Source organism: Xiphophorus couchianus, chromosome 1, assembly GCF_001444195.1.
Source record: "Xiphophorus couchianus chromosome 1, X_couchianus-1.0, whole genome shotgun sequence".
NCBI lineage: Eukaryota > Metazoa > Chordata > Actinopteri > Cyprinodontiformes > Poeciliidae > Xiphophorus > Xiphophorus couchianus.
In genome coordinates, this window is record NC_040228.1 from 12,073,782 (window position 1) to 12,101,097 (window position 27,316).

Below are 27,316 nucleotides of genomic sequence, written 5' to 3' on the forward strand. Positions count from 1 at the left end.
TTTACATACAGAATTCGCCTTTAAAATGAACATTTTCCTCAAAAAGCGTTCTTTACAGCTTTCTAGATCAAAGCATGCTTTTCTTGCTGCAACATATATCTGCTGAGTTTATTGGAAGGCTTTGTGACATTTATTTGTACAAGTATTAGTTTAAGACTTGGTGCCAGCAGATTCTGCATCTTTAAAGCCCCGATAAATAAAAGAGAAACATTGTCGCTATTGTGTCATCTACAGATTGGAAGGTATAAAGTGGATTTTAAAAAAAATAGGGCTTCAGTTACAGAAACCATAGTATAGTATCTCAATGCTTTTTGCATATTTAAACTAATTTGTGATAGGAATTCAAAAATAATAATAATTAAAAAAAACAATCACTGTTTTTTTGCCTTTGGTCTGTTATAAATAATTTTCACACCTAAAAAAATAAACTTTTAGAAAAATATGATTAATTAAAAAAAAAAAAAAAAAACTATAGCATTTTTATCAGGAAAGAACTTTTAATCCAAATTCTATTTCGTTTCTGCTAAAGATCCCTCTGTTGGAAATAAGGAGCCAGAAGACTACTATCGGATCTCACCTGTGTACAGTCTGGTGCTTTTATTGTCGCGTTTGCATCTGATCTGCGGCAGCGTTTGAATGTCCTTCCTGGCATGAAACCAGTTACTTACTTTCTGTGTCCTCAACCCAGGCCTCGAATGACTAAATGTGTGTTTGTAAGTATGCAAGCGTGCGGTTTGTGTGCGCAGTCGGTGCATCGCTGTCAGTCAGCGGGTGCATGTTGGCACAGATAGTGTGCGCCGGGTGTGTGTTATGTGTTTAGGTTTGGGGATTTTAGGACAGCAGAGGGAGGAGAAAAAGAATTGTAAGGAGAACATCCGCGGTCTCACAGCAACTTCAAAAGCTCTGCTTCCCCAGGATATTAAGCGACTGTGATGAAAAATTTAGCAAGCGTTAAATAAGCCGCTTTGAAGTGATCTGTTTTGGCTCAGCAGTCTTCAAATTTCCGTAGCCCCTCTGCTACAGTGTAGCCGCCTTGGTGTAAAGGGGGGGGGACCTGGAGATGATTGTGTTCAGGGTGAGAATTTTGGTAGTTGGCCGAAGCCAAAACTAGGAGTAACTAGCTGAGGAGGAGACGTGAAGGGATCGCTCCAGCTACTGTAACCTCTTTATTGTTCTGTCAGACTTTTCCCCCTCATCGTTTCACTTCTCACTGTCGGCTCATTCGCTGCATCCCAGGAGGCGCTGGCTGACAGATGTGGCTCATATGTTAGCTATGAAAAGAGATTTTTTTTTCTTTTCCCCCTGTACTTCCATGTGGGTGTAAGACTAATGTAAAACAGTGGTGTTACCAGGAAGTCAAAGGTTGAACTGGGGTCTTGACTCGGTGTGCGTATTCTCTTCAGATGTGTTTACGGAGCTTTGAAAAAGTAGTCTTTCCCCTTGAACTTCTTCATGTTTTTGCCAGTTCATGACAACAGATTTCAAGGTAATTTATAGGGTTTATGTCAAAGTAAACACAAAGTTATAAGCAAGAAGGAAAATCATACTTTTCTTTTTTTATTTTTTGTCTTTACCATTTAACACGTTTACAGTAACTATTGACATTTTCAGCCATTTTATTTTCATGCTGGCTCAAAGTGAGTCATATTAGATGGGAATCATTGGTAACAATCAGCTTTTTAAGCCATTTCAACAAACACATAAACTCATCTAAAACATTTCATTGTAACTCTTGACTGTTGCCCTGCTGAAAGATGAACCTCGACCGTGATTTCTTCCTGGATCGTCTTGCACTTAACTCCATACATCTGTCCATCAACTGTGACCAGCTTCTCTGTCCCTGCAGAAGAAAAACAACCCCATAGCATGATGCTGTTTATAGGTTTGCAGTCATGCCAATCTTTCCATTTTCATCTGGATCAAACAGTGCTCTGTGAAATGTTTAAAGTTTGATATACTGTTTTAAACCGGCCCCTCCTTTTAAAAAAACTCAGTTTGCTGTGTTGCTTAGCCTTCTGGATGTCATTTGTTCCCTAATGTTCTCACAGAAACCTATGTGAGCTTTACAGAACAGCTGGATTTACCAAGATTATAACTTTTGTAATTAGTTGATTTGTGAAGACAGTTGATTGCACTTGATTTTACTTAGGGGTGTCAGAGTAGAGGTGGTTGAACATACAACTCTGGAAAAAATGAAGAGACCACTGCACTGAACCCCACTGAAAGCTCATGGTTATTCCACCAAATATTGATTCCTGAACTCTTCCTGAGTTGAAACATTAGTGTTGTTGTTTACAAATGAATATAAACTTGTTTTCTTTCTTTTTCTTATTTGAGGTCTGAAAGCACTGCATCTTTTTGTTATTTTGACTATATCTCATTTTCTGCAAATAAATACTAAATTTTTGCTTGGAATTTTAGATACATGTTGTCAGCAGCTCATAGAATAAAAAAAACAACGTTCATTCTACTCAAACATATACAAACTCTAATCAGAGAAGCTGATAACTTTAAGTGGACTCTTAATTTTTTTCCAGAGCTGCATATGCACGCCACACATTTCAGATAAAAAAACAAAAACATTTTAATGCGTATGCGTAGTTAATTATGCATTACTTTGTGTGAATCTATCCAAGAGAAACCCCTATTGCAAAACCAGTTATGGGATGAGAATATGGCTTAAATAGAGATTTACAGAAAATATATTCTGTCTTTTTTTCTTCAATATTCTTTTTTACTCTTTAAAAAAATCTACAAACATCCCCCATCCACCATAAATTACTAGACATTTTAAGCTGATTAAGCTTTTCACTTTTCAGCCACCATAAACCAAGAAGTAACCAGAACTTAATATCTTGTTTGAAAATTCATATGTCTAATTATTTCACATGAATCACTTTTGAAGCCATCATTTTAATTTTTGAGAACTGCAGGTTTCAACATGCTTCAAATTAATTATTGGGGCAGAATACGAAATGAGAGCCGGTAATGGGTCCGGTACGGTAGCTCCATTCTGTCAAGAAACCAGGCTGCCATTCAGTTAAGCCCAGGGAACCTTCTCAGAGATTTTCCCCTTTTTTTTCCTCTCTGCTCATTACTTTAATTGTAATTGTAATCCTTTATTGGAGCTGTCTGCAGTAAAGGAGAGTTATGGTCCGAGTGGGGGCGCGAGCAATGGAGATATTTCATGATTATTGGGGAAGACGGTCACTAGGTGGCAGCCACTCGTTCGGCCCCTCTGTAATTACTGAGTGGAAAGTCGTGGTGAGAAAGTGTGTGACTCCGCGTGTGTGGGTGTGTGTGTGCACTCATGGTTGTGAGACTAGAGATTTTAGCACTTCCACTAGAGAAAGAGAGAGAGTGTTATCTGATTCTCTTTATTTTGGTTGTAAACACATTTCACACTGCAAGAAATGCAGGAATGTGAAAGGTACAAACTTTTATTTAATTTAATTTTTTAAATAACCAACAATATTGTAAATGCACCATCAGGCCTGATGAAAGAGAGTGTGATGGAAGTGACCTAAAGTTATTTTTTCACAGTTCTCACACATCTGTTGCAGCGGTCGTGGTTACGTTTTCTCTTTGAAAAGCATAAAAGCTCAATTGTCTTATTTCACAGCACTTATTGCGCCTTATGCTCTGTTTGTTTCCGTGGTTAATGACACAGGAAGGGCCCTCCGGTTTATTGTTGCTGTGTTGCACTTTTTTTTCCTCTCTCTTTTTTTTCTCCTCTCCGCGCCGCCTCCTTAGAGGACTCTGTATGAATTCTCACTGTCATGTCCAAGGACGAGTGGCGCAGGGTCAGCTAATTGCTTTTATGATTATGATTTCACGTCAGATTTATTGTGCATGCTCGGAGCACATCTTCCAGGTCCTGCCGACGTTGCGGGCTTTGGATGATGGTGGAGGGGGGGGAGCAAGAAGAGGAAAGGGGCAATGAGTTTACAGCTTCTGGCTGTGACTTCTTGTTTAAGTGCGGGTCACACTTTTTGACTCATTAAGAGTTGAACGCAGGGGGTTGTGGTGAATCACACGGGCTTTTCCTGTAAAAGCGTCTCTTTTCTATGTCAGTAACTGTACTTGTTTTGCTCATATTTGGCCACAGAAAGCCATTTTATCAGTTTCTCTCCAACATGTGCTAAAGTTTGGAGGTCATGAGTGTGGAATGACACAGACAGGGATTTTGGTTTTATTCCTGTCGTCTGAACTTTTTTTTTATGAGCCATAAATCTTTCATTTTCGTTTCTGTTTGCAGATGAGATGATTAGGCTCATTCCACTCATACTGTGCCAGAATTATCAACTGACTTCTTTTTGATGTTTTTTTTTTTCTTGCTTTGGTTCCACCCACCTCTTTGAAAAAGATGAGCACAGATGAGTCCAACCCATTTTAAAAAAATTATTTTCATTTTGTGGTTTCTGCCTTATGTGTTCAGCTGGACTGGTTCTGCATCACAAACCCCTAGAATGACTTTTAAAAAAAAAATTTATTCATTGAATAGGTCTGCACTGTAGAAGGGAAGCTGGAACGGTTCTCGCCGTCGTCGCGTAAAATCACATATTTGTAGCAGATAGTCTCACGTCGTAAGTCAGAGCTCTTGATTTGTCGCAGTAATTTGACCTCGCTGTGACCTCCGTGTTGCCGGGCCGCGGTGTGTCGGCTGACAGATGCAGCCTGGGAATATGGTTTGGATGAAGCTCCGCTCAGCTCGCAGGAATGTTCGAGTTAGCTTTACGCAAAGTTCATTTTGGAGACATATGTAAAGTCTGTGATTAGGCTGAATTCAATAAACTTTAATGAATACTTAGGACTTTATTTGCAGGGTTTTTGTCACAGCGAGTATATTAATGTAAACGACTCGGTAACAGAGCTGTAATTTCCTATTCTCCCACAATTTAGTGAACTGTCACAATATGTTTACTTAAGAAATGATAGAAATACGACCCCGGTTTAATTATAGTGTAGCCATTTTGCCTCAATATACTTGGGAAAGTGGTCTTATTGAGCTAAGCTTTCTTTATACTCTCCATTCTGCTTTGTAATTACTCCAGCGTGATTTATTGTCTTTTCTTTGTGTTTATGACTGTAAACTGCTCGAGTGAATAAGTTGGTCTGAGAGCGGCTCGTCTCCTCGCAGCGAGGCTGGAAATCTCCCGATGAATCCGAGATGTCTCTGCTGTCAAGACTGCTCACATCGCTCTCAGCCTCCAATGTCACTTTCAAGGCATAATTACACAAGTTGTGTTGATTAGTATGAGAAGCAATTACGGCGGCTTTCCGCCGCAAATGGGGAATGTGATGGCTCTTGATTGACAGGAAGCATCCTGGTTTTAATAAGTAAATGACTATGGTAATTCCAGGTACTGAGACCCTCTGATTTGTCAGCATATTTCAATTTTTTTTTTTTTTTTTGGGAGATGCCCTCTGATTTTTAATGAACATGAATTTGATTGAATCCCCCTTCATTTCCTCTTGTCTCTGCGTCCGTCTGTCTTCGCTCAGGCCGGTTCGCGCTGTCATAAAGGGGCCGTTCACCGGTGCTTTCTAAGCCATCCAGCTTCTTGATGAATCAATTCTGCTTGCACAAAGAAAAAAATTAATAATAATAATAAAAAAAAAAACATAAAATGAGCAACCTACACTATTCAAATTGCCTCTTAGCATCTTGCTCGCTCTCACAAGTGCAGAAATCAGAGGGAAAAAAAATTATTTGTAATTGACACTTTGGGGAACATTTTTTCCTCTTTTTATCTGGCTTCCCAGTAAGTTATTAGCTGTTAATTTGTCTGCAAGCTCCCCTACAGCGCCAGATATTTGTTCAAATACTGGGATCCCCTCAGCGCATTTGTAACTACACTTCTGAAAATGCTGCCTTGCCTAATTATGTAATATAATACTGCCTTTTAGGCAAGTTTCTTTTAATTGAATAATATTAGTGCCAGCTAAGGCTAAGCAGTTGGAGCTGCAACGCTTAAAAGAGCAATCCATACTGTGTGAAAGAGTCATACAGTGAAATACTGTTCCACTGCAGGTTAAGACTTCCACACTTGTGTCGGTTTTTTGACTAAGGGCCAAATATTTATGCTAAAACTTGATTGGCCCAACACTTAGTCTCATATTTCTTTCTTTGTTAACCACTGTTGGCCTAATCAAGTAATTCCCTGTTTGTCTTAGTAATCCCCCATAGAGTCATACATGCATACATATAATAAAATAATTTGCTCTTGCACTCTCTAGCCCGGCTGTAATTTATATGGATTGAATGAGTGCTGCATTGTGGAAAAGCACGAGTGGACCAAACGCTCGTTTGTCACCTCTAATAAATGTTGGAAATGTAAATTATGAACTTCTGCCTTCGGATGTAAATGCACTTTATCCCAGTCCCTTTAATGTAAACAGCTTAGTCCAATACATTAAAGGCTATGGGAGGGGGGGCAGTGGGGTATTAGATTTTGGGTTTTGACTGTTTTCACAATCAATAACCAGCACAAAAGAGCTCAGATGGAGAATGTTCTAACATATCTGAAGTTGCCTTCATAAATTATTGCATGAAAGCAGGCTTGTACACCAAAAATGTAAATACATTAATGTTATTAATAATGTAGTGACTAATAGTTCTATCAAGACTGTAATAGCAGTTTAATGGAATATGACAGCAAGAATGTATTACACTTCGTACATTCAGACGGGACCTCACATGACATTTATCAGATTTCTGTAACTATTTTTTTGATTATTTTGTAAAGTTAATTGCTTCTTTTCCCTTGAACGTCTTCTCCGGGAGAGGGACAGAAAAAAAAAACCTAGTAATGGATATTAATTAATATGTGTCAGTTTCCTGGGTTTGATTAAAAATAATGAAAGCAAAATGCTAATAGGATTTCAGCGTTTCTCTGTGTGTGGCGTCCTGAGATTGGGGCTTTATCTGGGGAATCTTGAGAAAAAGGAGATAATGTGAAAGTGTCTTAGCTGAAATGAAAAGGATGTGGTGCACAAACTGAGATAAATCTTTTTTAAACCTACTAAAAACAAAAGAGCACTTGCGTAACTTATTGAATTTTGATTATTCTAGTCTAAGAAGTGTGGTCAGGAAGTGTATTAGCAGCGTGGCACGTCTTAAAATTATATGATTCTCATAATGATGAGCTGGTTGAGATTATCAACTTAGACCAGGCTTTTTTTGAAGTTGTAAATTCAAAATATCCATTCAAGTTGCTCTGGTGGTTTATAGTAATTTTAATAAAATGCATGAGAAAGTGCCAGTGCGATCACTGTTTTCTGACCCTTCCTCACCTGCTGCTGTGCACTGCAAGACATCTGGCTGAAAGAACAGAGCAGCATTTTCCACTCACTTACATCAAAGACCAGTTGGAGTTTGTGGAAATATTTCCACACACTTCAAAAAATTACACTCAATCATGGCTTGGAATCTGAAGGAGCGCCACCTATTGGTCTTATTATAAAATGACACCTGAAATTTCTGTTCAAAGACATGTCTTATACTCAATTATGCCCAGAATTTTTTAGATGCTTACAATTTTTTTTATTTTACGAACCAAGTTTTGTCTGACTGACTGTAATATCAAAGGTTTGGGAGGGTGTGAATAATTTTTGATTTGTATAAAAAAGAATAAAAAAGAATTGACCTTTCATTCAGACTTGCTGGTTGAATGAAGATGATTTTAACTCTAAACCTGCCAGGAATATGAATAATTTTGAGTATATATATATATATATATATATATATAGTAATGTGCACAATACCTCAAATATATACCATGTGCAATAAACACTTAGCAGGTGTCCATTTTAGATTTTCAGCTAATGTTTTGCATCAAAATAAAATTAACAATAAAAAAACATAATTATAACCATAATATTTAGTGTACTATGTCAGTTTAGCAGCTTTGTTGCTTTTATGCTTTCAGATGAAACAATGCAATAATTATGCCATGCATTGACTCAACATTTCATACTGACTCATCCGTGTTTTTCTTACTGAACGAACTTCATTTTGTATTGACTATAACTGTGAATGTGACAATTCTCCATAGTTGTCCTGCAGATGTCATGGCCAAGACTTCTTGCTTTTCTCCACATTCCCCTGCACTTGCCAGCAAAATGAACACCTTCTAAACACTGTTATTATGGTACAGCAAAAGTGTGAGGAACTAGTGAAGCAGAGGTTGGCACTGGCTTTACTGACAATTATCCAACACCTGGACTGGCTGCCTTCCCCGGCTTGTGCATCAACTCTGTCGACTTCTTGTTAATGCAGTGATTAACAGGAAGATTGCATTTGTTTTCCTGTATGCAGCTCTCCTGGCAGCACTACTTTGCTTTCTCTTTGATTAAAACAGTAGATGGATGGGTGCAGTGTAGCTCAGTCATAAACTTCAAAAGGAAGGGTGAGCACACAGTAACCACAGAATATAGAGTAGAGGATGAGCCACTCTTTTATTTTTGCTCCCCAAGTAGTGTTTACTGTGTACATTGGGATTTAAAGTGAGGTATTATTGGCTTGAGGTCCTTTGTAAAAAGTCAGCCAACACAGACAGTTGTTAGGAGTCCTCCGGTATCCAGTACTTGTATGTCTCCTATAAACAGAATGTCTTTCCATATAAGGGTTTATGTTTTTTACATAACTGTCCTCCTGTCTGGCTTTCCTTGCTGCTCTTTTGCTACGTCATGACTCTCAAAGTAGATGGAAGGTGGATTTAGTTGTCCTGGGGATGAAAAAAGGGAAGCAAATGGACTTTGGAAAAAAAAAAGAAACAGCCTGTACTTTTGAAATGCGGAGAGTGGCATTGTCATGTGTTTTCTGTGTCAAGGTCGACAGAAAATGTCAGAACAGGTGTGCGTCTGCTGCTGAGCTGCTTGCCAACTCAGCCCCTCTGCTGTAACACGCCACCCCATGTGACATTATAGTAGTTCACTATGGGTTGCTTCTTCTCATTCATTTGGAGGAGGCTGGTAAAAGTTCATCTTCTCCTGCTGCTGCCACGTGTGCGTTTCTTGATTGTCCATGGGTGTTGGCGCCTAAAGTTTGACGCAAATCACCACAAAAGATGCATTAGTCACATGTAACTTTCACTTTTCTTTTAGTTCAGGATCTTCCTGTTTGAGCTTTGCCATTTAACAAACCATGATTTTCACCACGATAAAGCAGAAATATCATACTCAAGTGTCTTGACGATTAGCTCAGTTAGCATGGCTATGGTTCTTGAGACAGCAGTGTGTTTATTTGATTGAAAATATGAATCTTCACTTTTCCAAAAGACTCCTAACATTTCCAAATCCAATATGTTCTATGAAACTGATGATGAAAACTTCTAAAGGATTAAACAGAGCAACTTTTCTGTTCTCTGTTTAGCCTTCCTGTTTTTCTTCTCAGTCTTGCTCTCACCTGGTCTCTAGCAGCCTGAATAAAAGGAATTGGGTTACTCAGTAACAATTTCATATAACATAGCTTATTAAACGCCTCACTAATACCGAAAATTACTAAGTTTTCTCTGAGTAAGAACTCCACAAGTAAGTTATTTCTGTGTCCTGAAGGCTGAAAATGGGCTAATTTCTCTGTCTATTTCTATAAACAGTTCTGAAAGTCAGTGAAAAGGTCAACAGCCCTGATCGTCAAAGGCATCTCATGTGTAAAAGAATAAAAATGTCTGCTGTTCTCAACATTGTACCAATCTGCATCTGGGAATTATGTTGCGAAACCTGAAATGTGTGTTTGAACTTCTCAGAAAAGGCGGATAATGTTCAGGTGGGGCAAATAAATGTGCTTTTGTCATTTTCCAACCACCACATCCTTCTGTGTGCAACCGAACAGGTTAAGGAAGGTTGAAATAATGAATTCTTATTGGAACTGACGAGCTGTCTTTTCTTTCTTCCTGATTGGGCTTAATGAGATGAAAGGCAAATGCTACTTCTCTGACCCTGCTTTTTTCTCCTACTGTCAGCACTCTGCTGTTTGTGTTCTTATCCCATTCTCTCACTGTTGCTGGAAGTTGGACACCTCTAGAAAATGAGATCTAGCTTGCATTTTTCTTTGTCACCCAGTGTGAGCTCTTTCAGACTCTGTATTTTCCCCTTTAAAAAAACAAAGATGAAGGCCCTTAAGTTTCCTCCCTCATTTGATGGTGATTTCATCCCGACTTGTCTGCCACTGTAGATGTGTGGCCCATTGTCTTGGCAAGTGTGTCTAAATGTTTCTGACAGGTCTCAGTGAAAGACAGGCCGCAAGGGTAAACTGCCAGCGCTTTTCCTCCCCCCCTTCTGCTTGGCTCCACTCCATCCTGCCCTTCCCCAGTAGATGGCGATGTTTATCTTCTCTGGCTCAGCTCTGGACTAGATGCGCCTCTTTTAATACGGCCCATCCATCCTGTCTCTCCGGCTTTCTGAGGAAAGAGGGGTCTCACCCTGTGTAAAGGGTCATGCCACCAATTCCTAGTCGCCTTTGAAGACCATGAAATTGCTGATCCAAGACACATGATTAGTGTATTCAAGTTGGTGACTGGAGAAGAGTTGACACGTGATTACAATGTCAGTAGAATGTCACAATCTGTTGAGCTGTCTTTCGCGGACAGTTCAATACTAAATGTCTAAGACGCAACAATTTGATCAATAAGATGGCGCGTTTGACTCTCGCTCTTACTTTTTAAAAGTCAGCTGGCATAACTGGAAATGGGTGCCAGCAGATTGCATCTTCCCCTCATTTCATTCTTTCATTTTTCTATCAAGGTGTTTTAGTTCAAACTTGGCTTGCTCTGTTCCGTACTAAAGGATGTGTGTGTGCGCGTATGTGTGTGTAAGTCTCTCTCTCTCTCTGTGGCTGAGCACCTCCCCAGTGAGTGGAGCGGTTTGGATCACTGGAGGAGGATAGGCTTGTCACTGTAAGTTGCCCGTGACAGAGGCAGCTCTTCCTCCTGACACCACAACACAACTTCTGTGGTGTGTCGCTCGGACACAGGCTCCGCATTGTTTTCCTGCTGGTGCCGCTTGCATTTTGCCTCAATCAGCTAATAGGATGTGAAAGGCCGACGGGCCTCGATGATATGAGGGAAGATGCACGGAGCGGCAGAGGTTTTAAGAAAACAGTTTGTGTTTCTTGATGTTATTATCCTGGTCGTGCAGTTGCTGCCTTCTTTCTCCGGTTGCAGAGAGGGACAACAATGAATACACAATGGTTTTCGAGATTAGGGCATTGAGGTTGTTGCCTTGTTTTTATCTGAGAAACTTTTGTGTACAGCTGTAAGTTGAAATATCATCAAAAATGTCATTTATTGAAATTCATAAAGGAATATTGCACACAGTACTATATTTTAGCCATTTTTTCAGTTTTTAGTTTCTCTGAAAACTACACAAGACCAGCAAAAAGGCGCTGAAATAAAATTAGTAAAATAGAAACTTTTTACTTGATTTCAAGCAGCTTAGAGTCTTCCTCTCTATTCTGCCTCCTTCATCTGCTCTCCTCTTCCTCCTCCTCTTCTTCCTCCTTTGCCATCACTGCAGCCCCTCCTCCAGAGTCTGGGCCCGTGATTTCCAAATGAAATGTAAAATTGCCTCCATTTAAAAAGCAGTCTTTATACCACTTAACCAAATCCAGCCCTTTTTTCTCCTTAGCCCAGGTAAGACCCTTCCAACGCCGTTTCTGGTTTAGTCGTAGTAACACCAGTAATACAATGGTTGTACTTTTTATAACTGTGTGGTGGTTCTGGTAAACACTGTGAATCTCCCCCTCAGACTCTAGAATGGGCTTTCCTTTACAGTCCAAGGTTGAGGTTATCACTATAACTTTTTCTACCACTTGTTTCCTTTCCCCTCAACTTTCCATTAACATTCTTTTATATGTAAGTCTTTATGGAGATTCAACGTTTTTAGCAAGGACCTTTTGTGGCTTCCTCCTCTTTGACTCTTTTCCGTCCAATTCAACTCAGCACTATTTGACTCGACACAATTTGTTGCGTTTTTCTTTACAATGGAGCACCACCTAAATGTGGGTGGGTTTGTCACAGCAAAAATAACAAGACGTGATTTGTATGTGGCAAACCACCGTCAAGCTCCCACCATAGTATTTTCTCATCAGCCACCATGCACAAAAATGTTTGCACTTTGTTAATGGGCAATGGTGTTGATTTCAATATTGCATTTTTTCCTTAAAGGATTAGAAAATGCTCAGACGCTATTATGAGTTTTTAAAGGAGTCTTTCTCGTGACTCAACCAGTGACTACCACACCGTAGCCAATCAGTGACCAGAAATCTTCCAAAATCGCATTTTCAGATTGACTTGGCTCGATAGATGCTGCAGTTGAGTCAATGCTAAAAACCTGAGTTAATGCAAAGTACTTACTGGAAAACTGCAAAACCTGAATGAAGTAGACTCAAGTTGAACTGAGCCACGCTAGGGGGGAAATGGACTCATGTGGAGGATACCTACGACTGTTTGACACCTGTCAAGTCAACAGTCTTTAAAATAATTATGTAAACAACATAATATTTCTGTTTGAAAGTAGTATTTCTATTGCTTTTATCTAATATTTAATTTAATAACAACTGAATTTTGGGTTTTCATTCACTTAAAGCCATAACCATCGAAATTAATATAAATGCAGGCCTGAAATACATAATTTTGTCCTTTGTTAATCTAAAATATGACTTTCATTTTATGAAATTTAATCAAATTTCTCAACTTACTGGCTATATTCTAATTTATTGACATACATTTCTATATAGTTGAAGTTTAAAATATTTTGTTTAGGTCCGTTTTAATTTGCACTTTTCGTCCACTAAACATCTGTACTTTGTGCTTATTGGATCAAAATATAAATTTCACAGTTTGAATAGTAATCTGCTAACGTTGTGATACGCCTGTTACACAATTTGACTTTTTCTGAGTAACTAATAATCACTTGTAAAAAAAAAAGCTATACTAATAAATGCATTAGTCAATTAATAACCATTTTTTTGTGCCTTCCGTTCATGCAGATTTGCATTGGAAACTTTTGAGGTCATAGCTGAATGGCACGTACAATGATATCATCAACATAGCGTCAGTGCAGCTTTTGTTCTCTGAGATAAGACATTTCTGTTGCAAAATCAGTAGCCATGATCAGTGATGATTGATTTTATATGAAGGCCGTCGCGTTTTACCGTTTTTTAAACATTTTCCGATATGTCGATGTCTCATTTCTCAACCAAACCTTTTGTTTTTCTCTGATGCATTTTTGAACCACATTATGAGCTCACTCTTAGTTTTTTAGTATCAAACTGAGCTGTCTTTTTAAAATTATTTTTCTTACTTTAATTTGCTTACTCTCTGGTACTAAAAAGCATGCGGCGTTGCTTGTCACAGAATGTCATCGCTAACTGCAAAAGGAGGAGAAAAAAAAAGAAAAAGAAAAGCTTCAAATTACAGGAAAGAGGCACTGCATTAAAGAACAAAGGAGATCGATGGCAGTACATTAAATTTCATGCGAATGGAAAAAAAATCAACTAATTAAAATTGATTACTCCTGCTTTGTAAATGTGTTTCTGAATTAAATTATTGTATGAAAACATTTTGACCAATTGAGGAGCTGAGGAAGTATCCATTACTGGATTGCAGCTGAGAAGGGGCAGGAATGTTTTGTGGTAGCTAAGTAGTTTGTTGTGCTCGACTGTGAGTCCCCCTCCTCCTCGTCTCCCCCCGCTGCTAAAGTGCCACGGGTTAATCTCTGATGACCCTCATCTCTCAGAGCAGCTCCAGACTCACCGTTTGGGCCTTTTACCTGAATTAAAAGGAACATGCAAGTTAAAAATGGAAAAAAAAGGAGGTGTCGGACCTCTTCAGAAAAAACGGTTCTTTGGGCTTTCAGGCCACCATTGAGGGGGATGTCCTTATCTAAACTGTCATCTATCTCTCTAGTTTACTAAAGGCAACCCCCGTCAGTGACACTGACAGTTGCACAAAAAAAAAAAGTCCGAGCTGGCTTCATATCTGTTGTTAGTTTTGCTCAGGCTTAAAAGAGAAGACAACACTTTGTTGCTTTGTGTTGTTCTTAACACTTTCGTACTTCACACAAAAAATCAGGTAGACCCTTTTCTGACTAATGATATATAAACAATGAGGCAATCGCACGATTGCCTCATTGATATACTGACGAGTATATCAGTTCGACTGATATACTCGTCGAACTGAATCATAAAATACGTCTGATCGTTGCGGAAAATTTCTGAAGAACAAATCGTGGTCTCAGCTGTTTTGACAGCGTCCTCGTCGGATAAGTTACTCGGCCTTCTGTGTTTCACGCCCTCAAACCTCATTCAACGTTTCCATGTTTGACAGTGAAGTGCTTCTGAATGGAAAGTTTGGTCTGGAAACGTAGTGGCCTTTAAAAAAAAAAAAAAAAAACTTGATTTCCGTCCAACAAACCCCCACCTCCTTTACAAATTGCATAATGTGCTTTTGATGTCATGTTTGCAGCCCTCCCCATGGCTCTGTCACTGATACAGTGCTGTATGTTGTTATTTTTAAACCTTTGCCTAGCAAATGTCAATGATGTTTTCCATGACCCTTTTTTTCATCTACTGAAACTTTGAGTCTAACCTTTAAATTTCATACCCTGGGTTCATTCAGTAATGATTAACTATATTTTAGTTAACATAACACTTGGAAAACTAAGCTGCTTTGTATTTTTTTTAGTGTGAAGATTTCTTGTATTATAAATTAATCTAATCAGAAAAACAAATAAATAATGAAGCTTCATCCTTTTTTGGGGGGTACATCTCTTCCCGGGCCTGTAAAGCTTCAGTGTCTGACCAACTGTTACCTAAATGGTTGGGTCAGCATCTCACTTCCTGATGTCTCCCAGGGTCAATAATTCCCCATAGCCGCTCCCATGAGGCCTTGCCTTTTCCTGCTAAAGGTCAACATTAAAGCAGGGAAGGTGTCACAATTAGAAGGCCGTTTAAACCTGCTCTTTTAAAAAAGATTAAAAAGCACCGTTGGCCACATCAAGCAGTCAGGCGACCAAAGGAAATACAATAATTTCATTAAAACTTAATTCCTTTCTCGCAGGGCTCTGATATCAGAACAGTATTGGGTTAAGTCATTTAAGACTGCTGCCGTAATAGGAAATCATCCATGAAAGCACCAAATTAATATAAAGCTTCGTTTAGTTTTTTTTGGGTTTTTTGCCGTCTCACATTGTCTCGCTTTTGGTCCTCCAAACATGTGTTCCAAGCGGGGAAATTTGAGACCACCCTAACCCGATTTTTGATCATGTCTACCAGTGTGTTATTATATCAAGGGCACTTCACAAATGCACAGGCCAGGGCAATTTGGAATGAATTGATTCACACTGAGAATAAATCCTATACTTGCTAATGATTTTCTTTTAGCCCTCGACTGTACTAAGACCCAACTTTTTGTTCTACAATGTCCTTAATGTCTCTGTAAAACGGACCGCAAGGAGTTGTCCTGTACATTGAGGGATTGGTTTTTATTTAAAAAAAAAAAAAACAGTGACAGATGAAAATAAAATGGCTTTAAAATTGTTTTATTAATCTATGATCTTATTCTGGATTAAAGTCAGATTTGGGATGAAGAATTTGTGTAGCTGTTTTGATGCATCATTTAGCAGTTGTGTAGGTCTGTATTTATTTTTTCATACCATTTCTATAGTTTAAGAAAAACTGCCAGATAGATCTTTGTTGTTGGTGGCTTAGGTTATAGTGTAACGTGATGTTCCCCATCACATTTTATTTGAAAACTTTTTACTGCTAAATTATTGAATAAATACACAGATGAGCTCAACGACTAATATATTTATTGTTTTCAATCTGTTATTTAGGTTATTTAACCATCAGATTGGTGCAAAGTGCTATTATACCACCTCAGCTTGTAAGTGTTTCAGGAACTAATGATGATTCATGTGTTTGAAAAAATACTTTTTTTTTACAAATGTGAACTGTGGACGCTGACTTTGGGATTGGGGACGTTTTTGCTTGCTGCAACCTGTTTTGCACTGAAATCCTATTTTAGGCCTGAATAACTTTGGTAAAATGTCAACCAGTTTTCACAACTTGCAAACAACAATAGTCTTTTCCAGTGTCCCATCAGTACGTTTGAAGCAAAAATTAATGCCAGTGGACCAAGAGAAGCATCCTTTTCATCCATTGCTGTTGTTTGCAAATGTGACTGAGGCGTCATACAGGCCTACTAAAAACATGTAGGATCTGGACTTTTTCATGTAAAAAATAATAACAATTGTGGTGCTGAGTTATAGTGAAACCATGATAGTTTTACTCAAGACCATCATACCACCAGAATCATGGATAAACCTATGTAAATATAGACGACACCTTTTTTTTTATTATACTGTGTTTTCAAATCAGTGGACTTAATAAGTTTCCTTTTGATTTGAACTGAATTCTTCACCTGAAACCTCTGTATTATTAAAAACAAATGAACTTGAAACCCTTGGACAAGTCAGATTCAACACATGAAGGATAATTTAAGGCTTTTCTGTTCAGTCTGGAACCAATCAGATATTGCAAGTGTTCAGGTAACCTACCTACTCCCCATAATGCACATCTGTATAACATCCATAGGTCTTACGGTACGTTATAGTTAAGTGCCATTACTAGTTAGAGCAAAAATATACAACTGGTTACATGGATTCCCTCAGGCGTCCATCCCTGTGGTTCGAACTTAATTGGATTCCAGCCTCATTTCTCACAGTTCGAGGCATCACCGTTGTAATTTTCACACAAGTGCAGTGCAAAGTCTGGTCCAATTCAAACTCAATAACATTTCTGTAATCTTGTCTGTTCATCAAGTTCACTCTCTTTAAGTGTATTGGTTAATGTTATCTCTTCCTGTGATTGAGTTTTCACCTCTTTTTCAGCTTTACCTGACACTTTATTGGTTATCTGGTTTGCAAAGATTATTGCACTTTACATGGAGCACTTTGGTGCATTAGTAGTCAAAGCTTTACAAAGTTTCCCAGTTTTTCTTTAAGATTAAAATTTACTAGTTGTCTGCCAAAAAAATTGAGAAAATTCTTCAAATTTTTCTTTTTTTTTATTTATATCTGCAACACAAATGCATCTTGTACTGTTATCCATCATGCGCACCCTAAAAGCTCAGTGGTGTGCTACCCAACACTATAAATGGGGTGATCCATGAGTCAATAACAAGAGTGAAATCAGTGCAATGTGGTTATAATTGATTGAGATGTCTGGATGGAACTTGTGCAAAGCCTCTATGTCATCTGCTAAGAAGTGCACTTTTCCTCTCCCAGAAGATCCACCACTACAGTTTTAACCAAATGGACATTTGCCTCATTAGTCTGCCGCTGAGCAAGCTGCGGTCCTTTCTGAGGTATCATACTTATGCCTGTTAACATTGATACAATTTTCTTGTCAATAATTGGACAACTGAACCTTTAGGGCAGTGTAAACAAGGACTGCTCATTCAGCGTATTCTTTTCTCTAATAGGTCATTACCTCTTATGGAGTCTGCACCGCTTTGTAGTTTGCTGGACTGAAAAATTTGATTTATTGTCTTTTTTTTTTAAAGTTGTCACCTACAGTGCCTTGAAATGGCATTCATGCTCTTGAACTTTTATCACGTTTTGTCATGATTGTGAACTTATGAGCCCAAATGAAGTAGTGCAGAGCTTTGAATTGGAAAGAAAATGATACACAGATTTCAACATTATTGCTTAATCCAAATCCAGATGATTTTGTGTGCATAAATTTTCATCCTCACTTTAATCTGACGCCCGTAAATAAAACCCAGTGCACCTAATTGCCTTCAATAGGCATCTAATTAATAAACAGAGTCAACTTGTGTTTAATTCAAACAAAATCCAGCTGTAGAGTGAAGGCCTCAAAAGTTTGTTGGAGAACATTAGAGAACAAACAGCACCATGAAGACCAAGGAGCATAACAGACAGAAAGTTATGAAGAAGTTTAAGGCAGGGTTAGCTTCTGAAACAATATCCCAAATGTTTAGCAATTATTGAAGCAAATTCATCTAGAAATGGAGAGATTATGTCACAAATGCAAACACACTAAAATATGGTCTACCACCTAAATTGACAAACTGGACATTATTAATCGGAGAGGCATCATTTATGTTTGCAAAGGGCTCTGAACACACTCTGTGACACATGGTGGTAATGACATCATGCTGAGAAGATGCCTTTCTTGACTGGGAAGCAAGTCGTACCTGGAAAGATAGATAAAGCTACATAGAGAACAGTACCACAAAAAAAAGCTTTTACAGCTGCAAAACGCTTGACTGAGGCAGAGATTCACCTTACCGCAGACAGAGACTCTAAACATACAGCCAAGCGCTTCAGCTGGGTGGTTTAGATCAAAGCATATTCATTATTCATCACTCAGAGTGGACCAGTCAAAGAATTAAAAATTGCTTTTCATTGATGCTCCCAATTCAATCTGAGGGAACTAGAACTGTTTGGAATGAAGAATAGGCAAAAATTTTACAAGTGTAAAGCTGCTAGAGACAAACACAGATAGACTTGTGTTTATGAATTTTCACACTACAAATATTTTCCTTAGTTTTCTGGTTTTTATTTGTGAAATATTTCAAAAACCATGTTTCCCCTCTCACTTTCTTCTACTCAAAACTGCAATCTGTTGAAATATTACAGAAAACGAAATACGTTCAAGTTTGTGGTTTTGACAGAAAAACTTCAAAGGTTAAGAAATACCTTTGCAAGGTCCTGCTCATGAACAATGACACGTTATCAAATGAAAATTCTCAGTGTTTTGAGTATATTCTAGCACAAAGCAAAGGTTGCGGGTTCATCATGAAAATGCCATCCTCCGGTTGTCACCATAAAAGTTGAGGGTGCCTAATTTTAATAAAGATGCAGGTATTTCCACATCCTGGGAATTGTATACATATTGTGAAAACTTTTGAACACCATAATCTCTGTAAACTAGTAGATTTGTGTGAAATAATTTGAGCAATGATCACATAAGTAAAATTGCGTTGCTTCCTTGGAGTCTATTCCTGTAGTTTAGAGAGGGCCAGCCAGGTGTTCAGAGAATTCCAGAACCTCAGTCGATCACCGCACCTTTGTGACAGAACCTCAGGTTTTTAAACATCTTCCCTGCCACTTCTGCCCCTCAAATAACTTTAAACTACGATTCTTTTGGATTGAAACAGGTTCATAGTATATGCAATGCATTACCCAAAATGAATTACCACTGGCAGGGCGCTCAATCACTTTGTATCTTTCAACACTAAGAGAAAAGAAGAGTAATCAAAACCTTTCAAGCTATTAGAGGGATGACTTTTACAATTGAATCATGGGGACCACAGGTGCGATAATAAGTCATCGAAACCTCCCCTCCAGTGTGTTTCTCCGTTCTCTGTGTTCCCTACATATTTATCCATTTTAGGAGGCGCCACTTCACGGCGCCCACTTCAAATTTATGTTTTAATACCATTTGAGGAAGATACCTCCCCCCCACCTCCACCAGCACTACCTCCTGCCTCCAATTCTTGGAAATGCATACTGGGTGGAAAATTAAGGTGCATCTCGAAGGAAAACATAATAGAATCGATGAACGTGGTGCACTTAAAACTACTGATGTTCTGATGCTATTTAACGTTCTGGTGCATTAACGTTTCAAGTCATTACAACAGTCAGGCGGGGTGATTTGATCACGGCAGGTTTTTAACTGGAAGAATTACAGAAGTTTTCTGCCTCGGATTCTCAAGTTATTAGATACAAATGATCACCTCTGCATTAAGTATAGATTTTCTTCCACTGCGCACTTAAGAATGGAAGTTTGTCTTTAAGAGGGTAATAGCAAATTAAGCTCCATACTCCATTTGTCCGGCACTCCTGATGGGCTAATTTTATAACTGCTGATTTGGTCATTCTCCACATTTAGCAGGAAAGTGGTCAGGTGGTCTTTTTCCTCACTACTGACTACGAGGGGAGAAGGAGGGAGGGGGGGTGTAAATGCAACTATCAGATGGAATCCATTTATTTTTTTTCTCTTCTTTTTAGCTGCGGTGGATTTATAATGAACCTTTTTCTTAAGGAAGGTCTAGACTCTTGTTTAGAGTGTTAACAGCATCAGTTTCCTTTAGGGTTACTCACATTACGTGATTACGAGGAAATAAATCCGATTTGTCTCTTTCCAGGTTGCAACTGCCGTAAAATTTCTGCAGAACCCTAAGGTACGCGAGAGCCCCCTGGCCACCAGAAAGGCCTTCTTGAAGAAAAAAGGTCAGAGACTTTTCTTTAATGTTTGCCAAATCAAGCTTTAATAAAACCATTCAGCATTTGCGTTTCAGTGTTTTGTTTGTTTCCCTCTAGTTGGACTGGTCCAGAAAGGTCAGAAATTTCAGCTATAGCTTTTTGCTCACAAGGGCGTGGAGGGTGTTTGGTCCTAAAATGGGTCGATTTAGCTCCATAGTACGGGATTCAGGCCCCGTGAATAAATGACACACCAGTCAGGATGCTCCTTTGGGTTCAGGAAAATTAATATTGACAAACTCCCCCTGAGTTTTCAATGGAATTATCAATATTGCCTCCTAGCATTTTAACCCTTTTACTTAATTTAATGGTTATTGTAAATTTGAGTGACTGCACAGTAAGGGTTTCTGACAAGGGAAGGTTGAAATATTCTCTGCCATCTAACTTTTTTTTTTCTTTTGTAATTTATTCAGACATTTCGCATTGTAGAATATGGTTTGTGTAATGAAAAAGGCAAAAAAAAAAAAAGTTTATTACGCTGAACTCATTAAAATCGGCTCGATATAAGGCAACTGTTGAATTGTAGCTCTGTGGTTGAGCAGTGATGACAGAGATATGGGAGTGTGTGTGTGCCCTTATACAGATTAACTCTTTGTGAGGAATGTTTTTATTGTAACTGGTCGTGAGGCAGTTCAGTACTTAGGGGACTGTGTCAGTACAGTGCTGAGGGACTGCAGCATTAGAGGAACCAAACAGTGAGGAGTGAGCCTAAGAGCTCTGTGACTTGGGAAGGTAACCTGAAACCAAATCCATGTTGGCCTGCTGCTACTACACACCTCTCATATGACTGTAATGATTGTTAATATCTCTTTACATTTCTTCATCTTTTAGCCTCATTATTGACAGACAGTTCCCAATCTGCTGTTGTTTTCCCAAAGCCCGAGCCGGATGATGTAATGCCGTGACTCATTTTCTTCCTATTTTCAGCTTTGTTGTGATATTTGTGGAGCCCCAGCGTCCAAAACGGTTTGCTTTTACTGCACTTTACATCCATGAAATATGTATGACCCTTTAATGCAGATTTATTTTGGTAAATCTCTTTCCACTGTAGGTCTAAGCAAGAAGTCTTGATTTGCATGAAGACATTGATCATAGGGAGAGAGCATACTTATGAGAAATGAAGCACTAAGCACAAAGTATGTTTGAGTAGCTTTTTGCACTACTCATAGCTCCGGACTTTTATTGCAGAGTTCCTTGGCAGGGAACCTGGAAATATTTTAAGCATTGTTATTTTTCTATCTCCTTGTTATCGTATTAGTTGCTGCTTTGGGCTTCAAGTTACACTTCCGACTACTCTATGTTGTTTTGTCTTTCAGTTGCATCTAATTGCAAGATCAACTTTAGTACATTTGTGGTTGTAAAGGAATGCCTGTCTTAGTTTTCATATGTAAAGTTCCACAGATTTAGTTTTTGTGGATTCTAGTCTGGTCTGTACATTCAAATTTCAAGATAACATATGTTTTTGATCCAGAACCATTTTACCTAAACATTTAGCATTGTATTTTGGCCATGTAGTCTACAAGCTAAAATTATTTAATTAGCAATGTTGATTATGTAGGATTTGAACAGCTGATATAGATTTTGGGCAATTCAAAATTTTCTTTAGGAGCTGTGATATAAAAATAGCAATCTAAATATTGCTATGACACATATTGGGAGCAGAAGTCAGGGCATGGTTTGTGTGATGTAAAACATTTGCTTTAAAACACAATACCTGATTCCAAGATCACCAATGTTAGAGTCAAAGCAGATTTAGAATGGCTTCAGGATTTCTACATCTGTTTAAACGTGATTAAAATGGACTTTTCTCCATGCATAGAAATGAACCTATTTATAAAACATGTTTGTTTTTAGATATCTACGAGCTCCTTGCTTCTTCTTGTTGTTGCTAACTTGAACTACGTTGGACTTCTTTCGGTCAGCAACAGGCTAATACTCTCCCTGCGTCTTCACCCAGCATGTGTTCTCTTCTCAACCTTTTGACACAGAAACTCAATCATTTCCCTCATTCCACAGTTGCCACAGAAAATGTGTCACTCTTAATTTCTAATACAGTTTAATGCCATATTTATGTAAATACTTCTCGATTTTACTCCATATTAGCAGCCAGAAATGTCAAAGCACACATAAAATGAAACAATACCATCTCCCTGTAGAGTGGAATTTAAATTGGATTCCTCTTGCTGCCAGCGCTTACGCCGGACAGCTGATGAAGGGGAAAATAGGGCCCACTTTGATTGCATGTTGCAGAATCTTTACACAATAATCTCAGTCGTGCATATTATTTTCCAGCGTATTTGGTGTCCTGATCTGCATGGAAGGATGCCTCTCTGGACACATTTCTCTTTTTTTTTAAAGTGATCATAATAACGTAGTTTATTTCAATATTCATTGAAAAATATAATTTTCTGTTTTCCTTTCTCCCGTCAATTTCAGAGAATGAATTGGCCATTATGCAGTCCAATATTCCTCCTGCCCTTCTTAAGTCCTTGAAGTTGAATAAACTGGCTGAAATATTGAAAGTTTGTCACTTTGATGGAGTGAAAATCAAGATGCTTTTTGTTCTGTAACAGAAGAGTGCAAATGAATTGCATTTTCCACTGTCATACAACAATCTTGAAGCAATTTTGCTCCTCACAAAGCTCTGTTAAATTTTAACCTGTTTGAGTGAAATATAATGCGCGACAGATGAGTCTAGGAAATTGTGCCGTCTGTGTCTTCTACAATTAACAGTTGCAACAACTAAAAGAGCATAGAGCCCCATTTTGGCTCCACCATTTAGCCCAGACGATTAGCAGTTTCACACATAATTACCACAAAAATCAAATTCTCAGGACAAAGTCAAGAGCATTTTCCAGCTTTCAACGTGTCACTTTGACCGTGGCCCCTGAACTGACATCACTTGATTACAAAGCTGAACGTAATCAGAGCCGAGGTGCTCAAAACCTTTTCAAAATAAGTACAACCACAGCAAATACACATTTATATTTACTGTATACATATACATTTTTTTCTAGTACCTTACCAAGAGTTGATCAAAGGAAATAAAATATGATCAGAAAATATTTTGGTCGATATTGAAATCATGAATATTTCCTCTTTGAATGGTGAGAAACTGTGAATCTGTTGCCTTTAAAGCCATTAACAGATTTGTTCAAGTGCATCATATAAAAGGAATCTCAACTAATTAAATATGGCAGACTTTTACAATCTCTAGAAAACAAAATGGTAAATTGAAAGTAACTAAAAACATATACAGTATATTTAAATTACAAGAAAACAATGGATTACGGTAATAAGATAAGAAAAGTATATTCACAACTAAAAACAAGTAAGTTAGTACTGCTACTTTTTGCTAATTCTATACATTTATTTAAATTTTGGCAATATTTCTGCTGGTGTCCACTTTTACTTATTTATTGTTTGAAAATATAAACAGCTTACCTAAAGCTGTGTAAAAAAAAAAAAAAAAGAATTAGAAGTTTATAAGCCAACCCTGGCCTCAGAATCCAATATGGCGTCTTTCTTCTGACTGATGTACTGTACTGTTGGAATGGTTAGTTTACCTGTTTGGAGCATTAAATTCCACTGGTTCGGTAAATAGTCCACTTTAAAAACGTGATTGAATTCAGTGGTTGTGACATTAATCCTAAAGTTGCAGTGTTTAATCTTAACTCGTGTACTGAAGTAACCCATCTGATAACGGGTAATCTATTTTCAGAGCAGTGCTTGCTTTTGTTTGTATGGCTCTCTATGAATATGCTGGCATATTTGGTAACAAAAGTACATTTTTAAGTTACTTTTATTATTACAATAAATACCACAAAGTGTTGTGATAAAAGCAGTTTGTTTTTGTTTGTTGGTTCTTAAATTAGCTCCATATTAGGTAGGGTTTTTTTTGTTTGTCTTTACTTGTAAAAAAGTTTGCCAGTTTTTTCCCCAGCAAACCATTACCTAAACCAATACAGTTTAATTTAGATAAAGTAAAGCATTATTGTATTAGAGGGACCGTTAGCCTATAAAATACAGTCCATTTTGTACCCATAGGAAATTCTATTTTACATTTGAATGGCTTCCTGGTTATTATTGTGTTGAATAAATGCTACTAATAGATTTCACCCTGAGTGGAATGCCGATGTTCCAGGGTCAGGGGGATTACAGGTGGGCTTTTTGTCTATTACCATACCTGGTATGAAGGTAAGGGTAGGGTTCATCATCCCAGATATTAATAGGATGTTGTTTGTAAGTGGGGTTATGTGACTCACCTCTCGGACAAAAATGACAATGACCAAGGCCTGTGAGGAAGGTAAAGGGATTGATGTGGTTATAAATTACTCCACGGCGCCACCTAGCCGAGGCCTTGCCCACTTTGTCATCAGTACAAGGCAGTAAAGCAGGGAAATGAGAACAGAGTCATATTTTTAATACATAAATGAATACTCTATGAGAGTGGTCATTATTTAGGGCATGGCATTTTCAAGCGGTTCTACAGAACCAAACGACTTGTATAATCCCCCTCGTCACGGCAACGTGAGAAACTGGCTGAAGTTTTCTTTAATAACCCATTGACCTCCATCTATTTATGACCCCCACTGCCATACATTTTTTTTTAAATATGATATTCAAAATGCAAGTAATTCTCACTCAAGGGCAAATTCATGCTCCACGACTTGGAGGGCAGCAGCAAAGGCATTCACCTTTTATTACACAAAATATTTTAGTAAGCAACTTTTATAATTGGCTGTCCGAGCTGGGTCCTGACCCATAAACCCTAGAAGTGCCAAAATCGGAGAAATAGATTTAATGTTAGAGCCTTGCTGCCTCTTTGCCCTTAAAAGATGCCCAGGGAATATGAGCCTCTGAAAATAGAGCTGTAAATAACCTGACGAGCAATGGGTTTTCCTTTAAATAAATACCGATCAGGTTTATGTTGAAAGACAATAGAAAACGTTGCCCAGATATGCAGTTTACAGTATTTATAGCTGTAATATCGAGGTGCCAGCACCGTAATTTCATGCCCCAATGAGAATGGCAAGGTCAAAGCAAATGCTTTGGCAGAGCATCTGCTAATACGGTGACTCATAAACAGGCACTACGTGTATCAGGTGCAGCAAATAATACAGTATAATGAAATACAGAATAGCTTTCCATTATTGTTCTTTTTTTTATGGTGTCGTCATTAGGTATAATTTATGTCTTAAAAATTCATCTCTACACAGGTCGTTCTGAAATGGGGGTCCAGGGGTCATTCCACAGGTTTTGGAACCCATAATAAATCCCCAATCCCTTTTTTGTCTTTTCCTTTTATATGTAAAACTCACTTTCACCTCGTTCCTTTTTCTTCTGGATCTAAGGCTTCTTTTATTTGTTGTGGTCCTCCTCTCAGCAAATAGGCAGATCAGAGTCTACAACCAATTTAGCGAGCTGTAGTTTAACTTGAAAACAGGAATTTCCATCTTTTAGATTATATACTTCATAAAACTGCAATGCGAACATCAAAGATGGCGATGGCTATTAAAATGCACATATATTAATCTCAGTAGGGGCCCAAATGCAGTAAAAAAAAAAAATAAGACCTTACGTTTCAAGGAGAAACTGATTGTCTTTTATGCTATTTCTTCCCTTTATTTGGGTAAACTGAGATCTCACTCAATAGTCTGTCACCATGCAGTCTGCTGTGGTCAGATGAATCAGGAGTCCAGGGACACATTATTGCTTATTTGACTGTGCAGTCTCACTACACAAACTCAGCACATGACTTGCACCACTTCCTGGCACTAAAGATCTGCTGTAAACTGCAGCCTTGCCAAGATTTTCATTTAGTTATCCAACAGTTCTCATGGTCAGTCCTGTGTGAATTTTTAATAGGTGACCAGAGATCATTTATTGCCGTAAGTTGTTTTGGAGATTTATGAAGCAAGTTGATTATGTGCATTTTTGTTTGTTGATACAAAGAGTTGATCAAATCCTTATTATTATTATTTTTTTATTATTTAAAATTAAACCCAATATTCTGACTAATCTGACACTGAAAACAATTTGGATTTATTAACAAATATTCTCATTGGAGAAATTGATTAGTAAATAAGTAATTTATTTAATAATGTTAAACTGAATAATAAAATATTTTGCTTTGGGTTTTTAAAGTCACACCTACATCAACAAATGTTCTTGAGAAAAACGATTAGAATTGTTTTAGGAGATTCATAAATTTAGGAGATTTATGAAATTTTGTTGTTCCTCGAGAATTATTCTAATTGAGTAAAACAATTAGAATTGAACAATTTTTTTCAACAGCACAGATGTTTTGATCCAACATGATTTTCTTCACAACAGCATTCTTGTTTCTAAAGATATGAATTTATATTACTATATTTATGCTAGAGCTGGTAAATATGGACAGAAATCATATCACAATAACATTTTCATATCAGTCAATATCAACATCAAGTCACTATTTTTATAAATCTTTAATGTTCCTTGGATCTATTTGGTGAGAATTGAAAATACTACGCTTTTATTTTTTTATTTGAAAGATGTATCTTTTATTTTTTAAAGTTGAACATGTCATAAAACATTATTTAAGTGCTTTGAATAAATAAGATGTGTATTTTAAACTAAAATCTTCGAGCATTACAGGAGACAAGAACAAAAACTGATGGTCTTTGTTGATCGCAAGAATAAAAAATGCATTGAAATGCAAATTCTCAAAATGTTTATTATAGCTCGTTTACGTATTGGTCTTTTAAGAATAAGGAATGAAAAAAGACTGTAACTAGGTAAAAAAGTAGTTTTTATGAAGTAAAGAATATTAAAATCTCAGTCAATTGTAAAAAAGAAAATTACATCTGACTCCTTTGCATTTGCTTACTGTTTCCCAATGGATGAAGAAAGATGTGTCGATTCTCTAAATCATCAAAGACTACTTTAAGAAATCACTCCATTCTTTATTAAACAGAAAAAATATATGTTGAAGCCCCAGATTACTCGGACCCTTTTAAGCTAAATCAAGAAGAACTGCACA

The 27,316-nt window shown here is 37.7% G+C and overlaps 1 protein-coding gene across 4 annotated transcripts in view; it reads left to right on the forward strand.

The window, feature by feature from the left end:
- The window catches only part of pex14 (peroxisomal biogenesis factor 14), a 61,641-nt gene that overhangs the window by 4,503 nt on the left and 29,822 nt on the right, over positions 1-27,316 (forward strand). For all 4 annotated transcript variants that reach the window (XM_028012432.1, XM_028012442.1, XM_028012450.1 and 1 more), the window contains exon 3: positions 20,178-20,262. In XM_028012432.1, the coding sequence (XP_027868233.1) occupies positions 20,178-20,262 (85 nt within the window). The remainder of the gene's footprint in view (positions 1-20,177; positions 20,263-27,316) is intronic.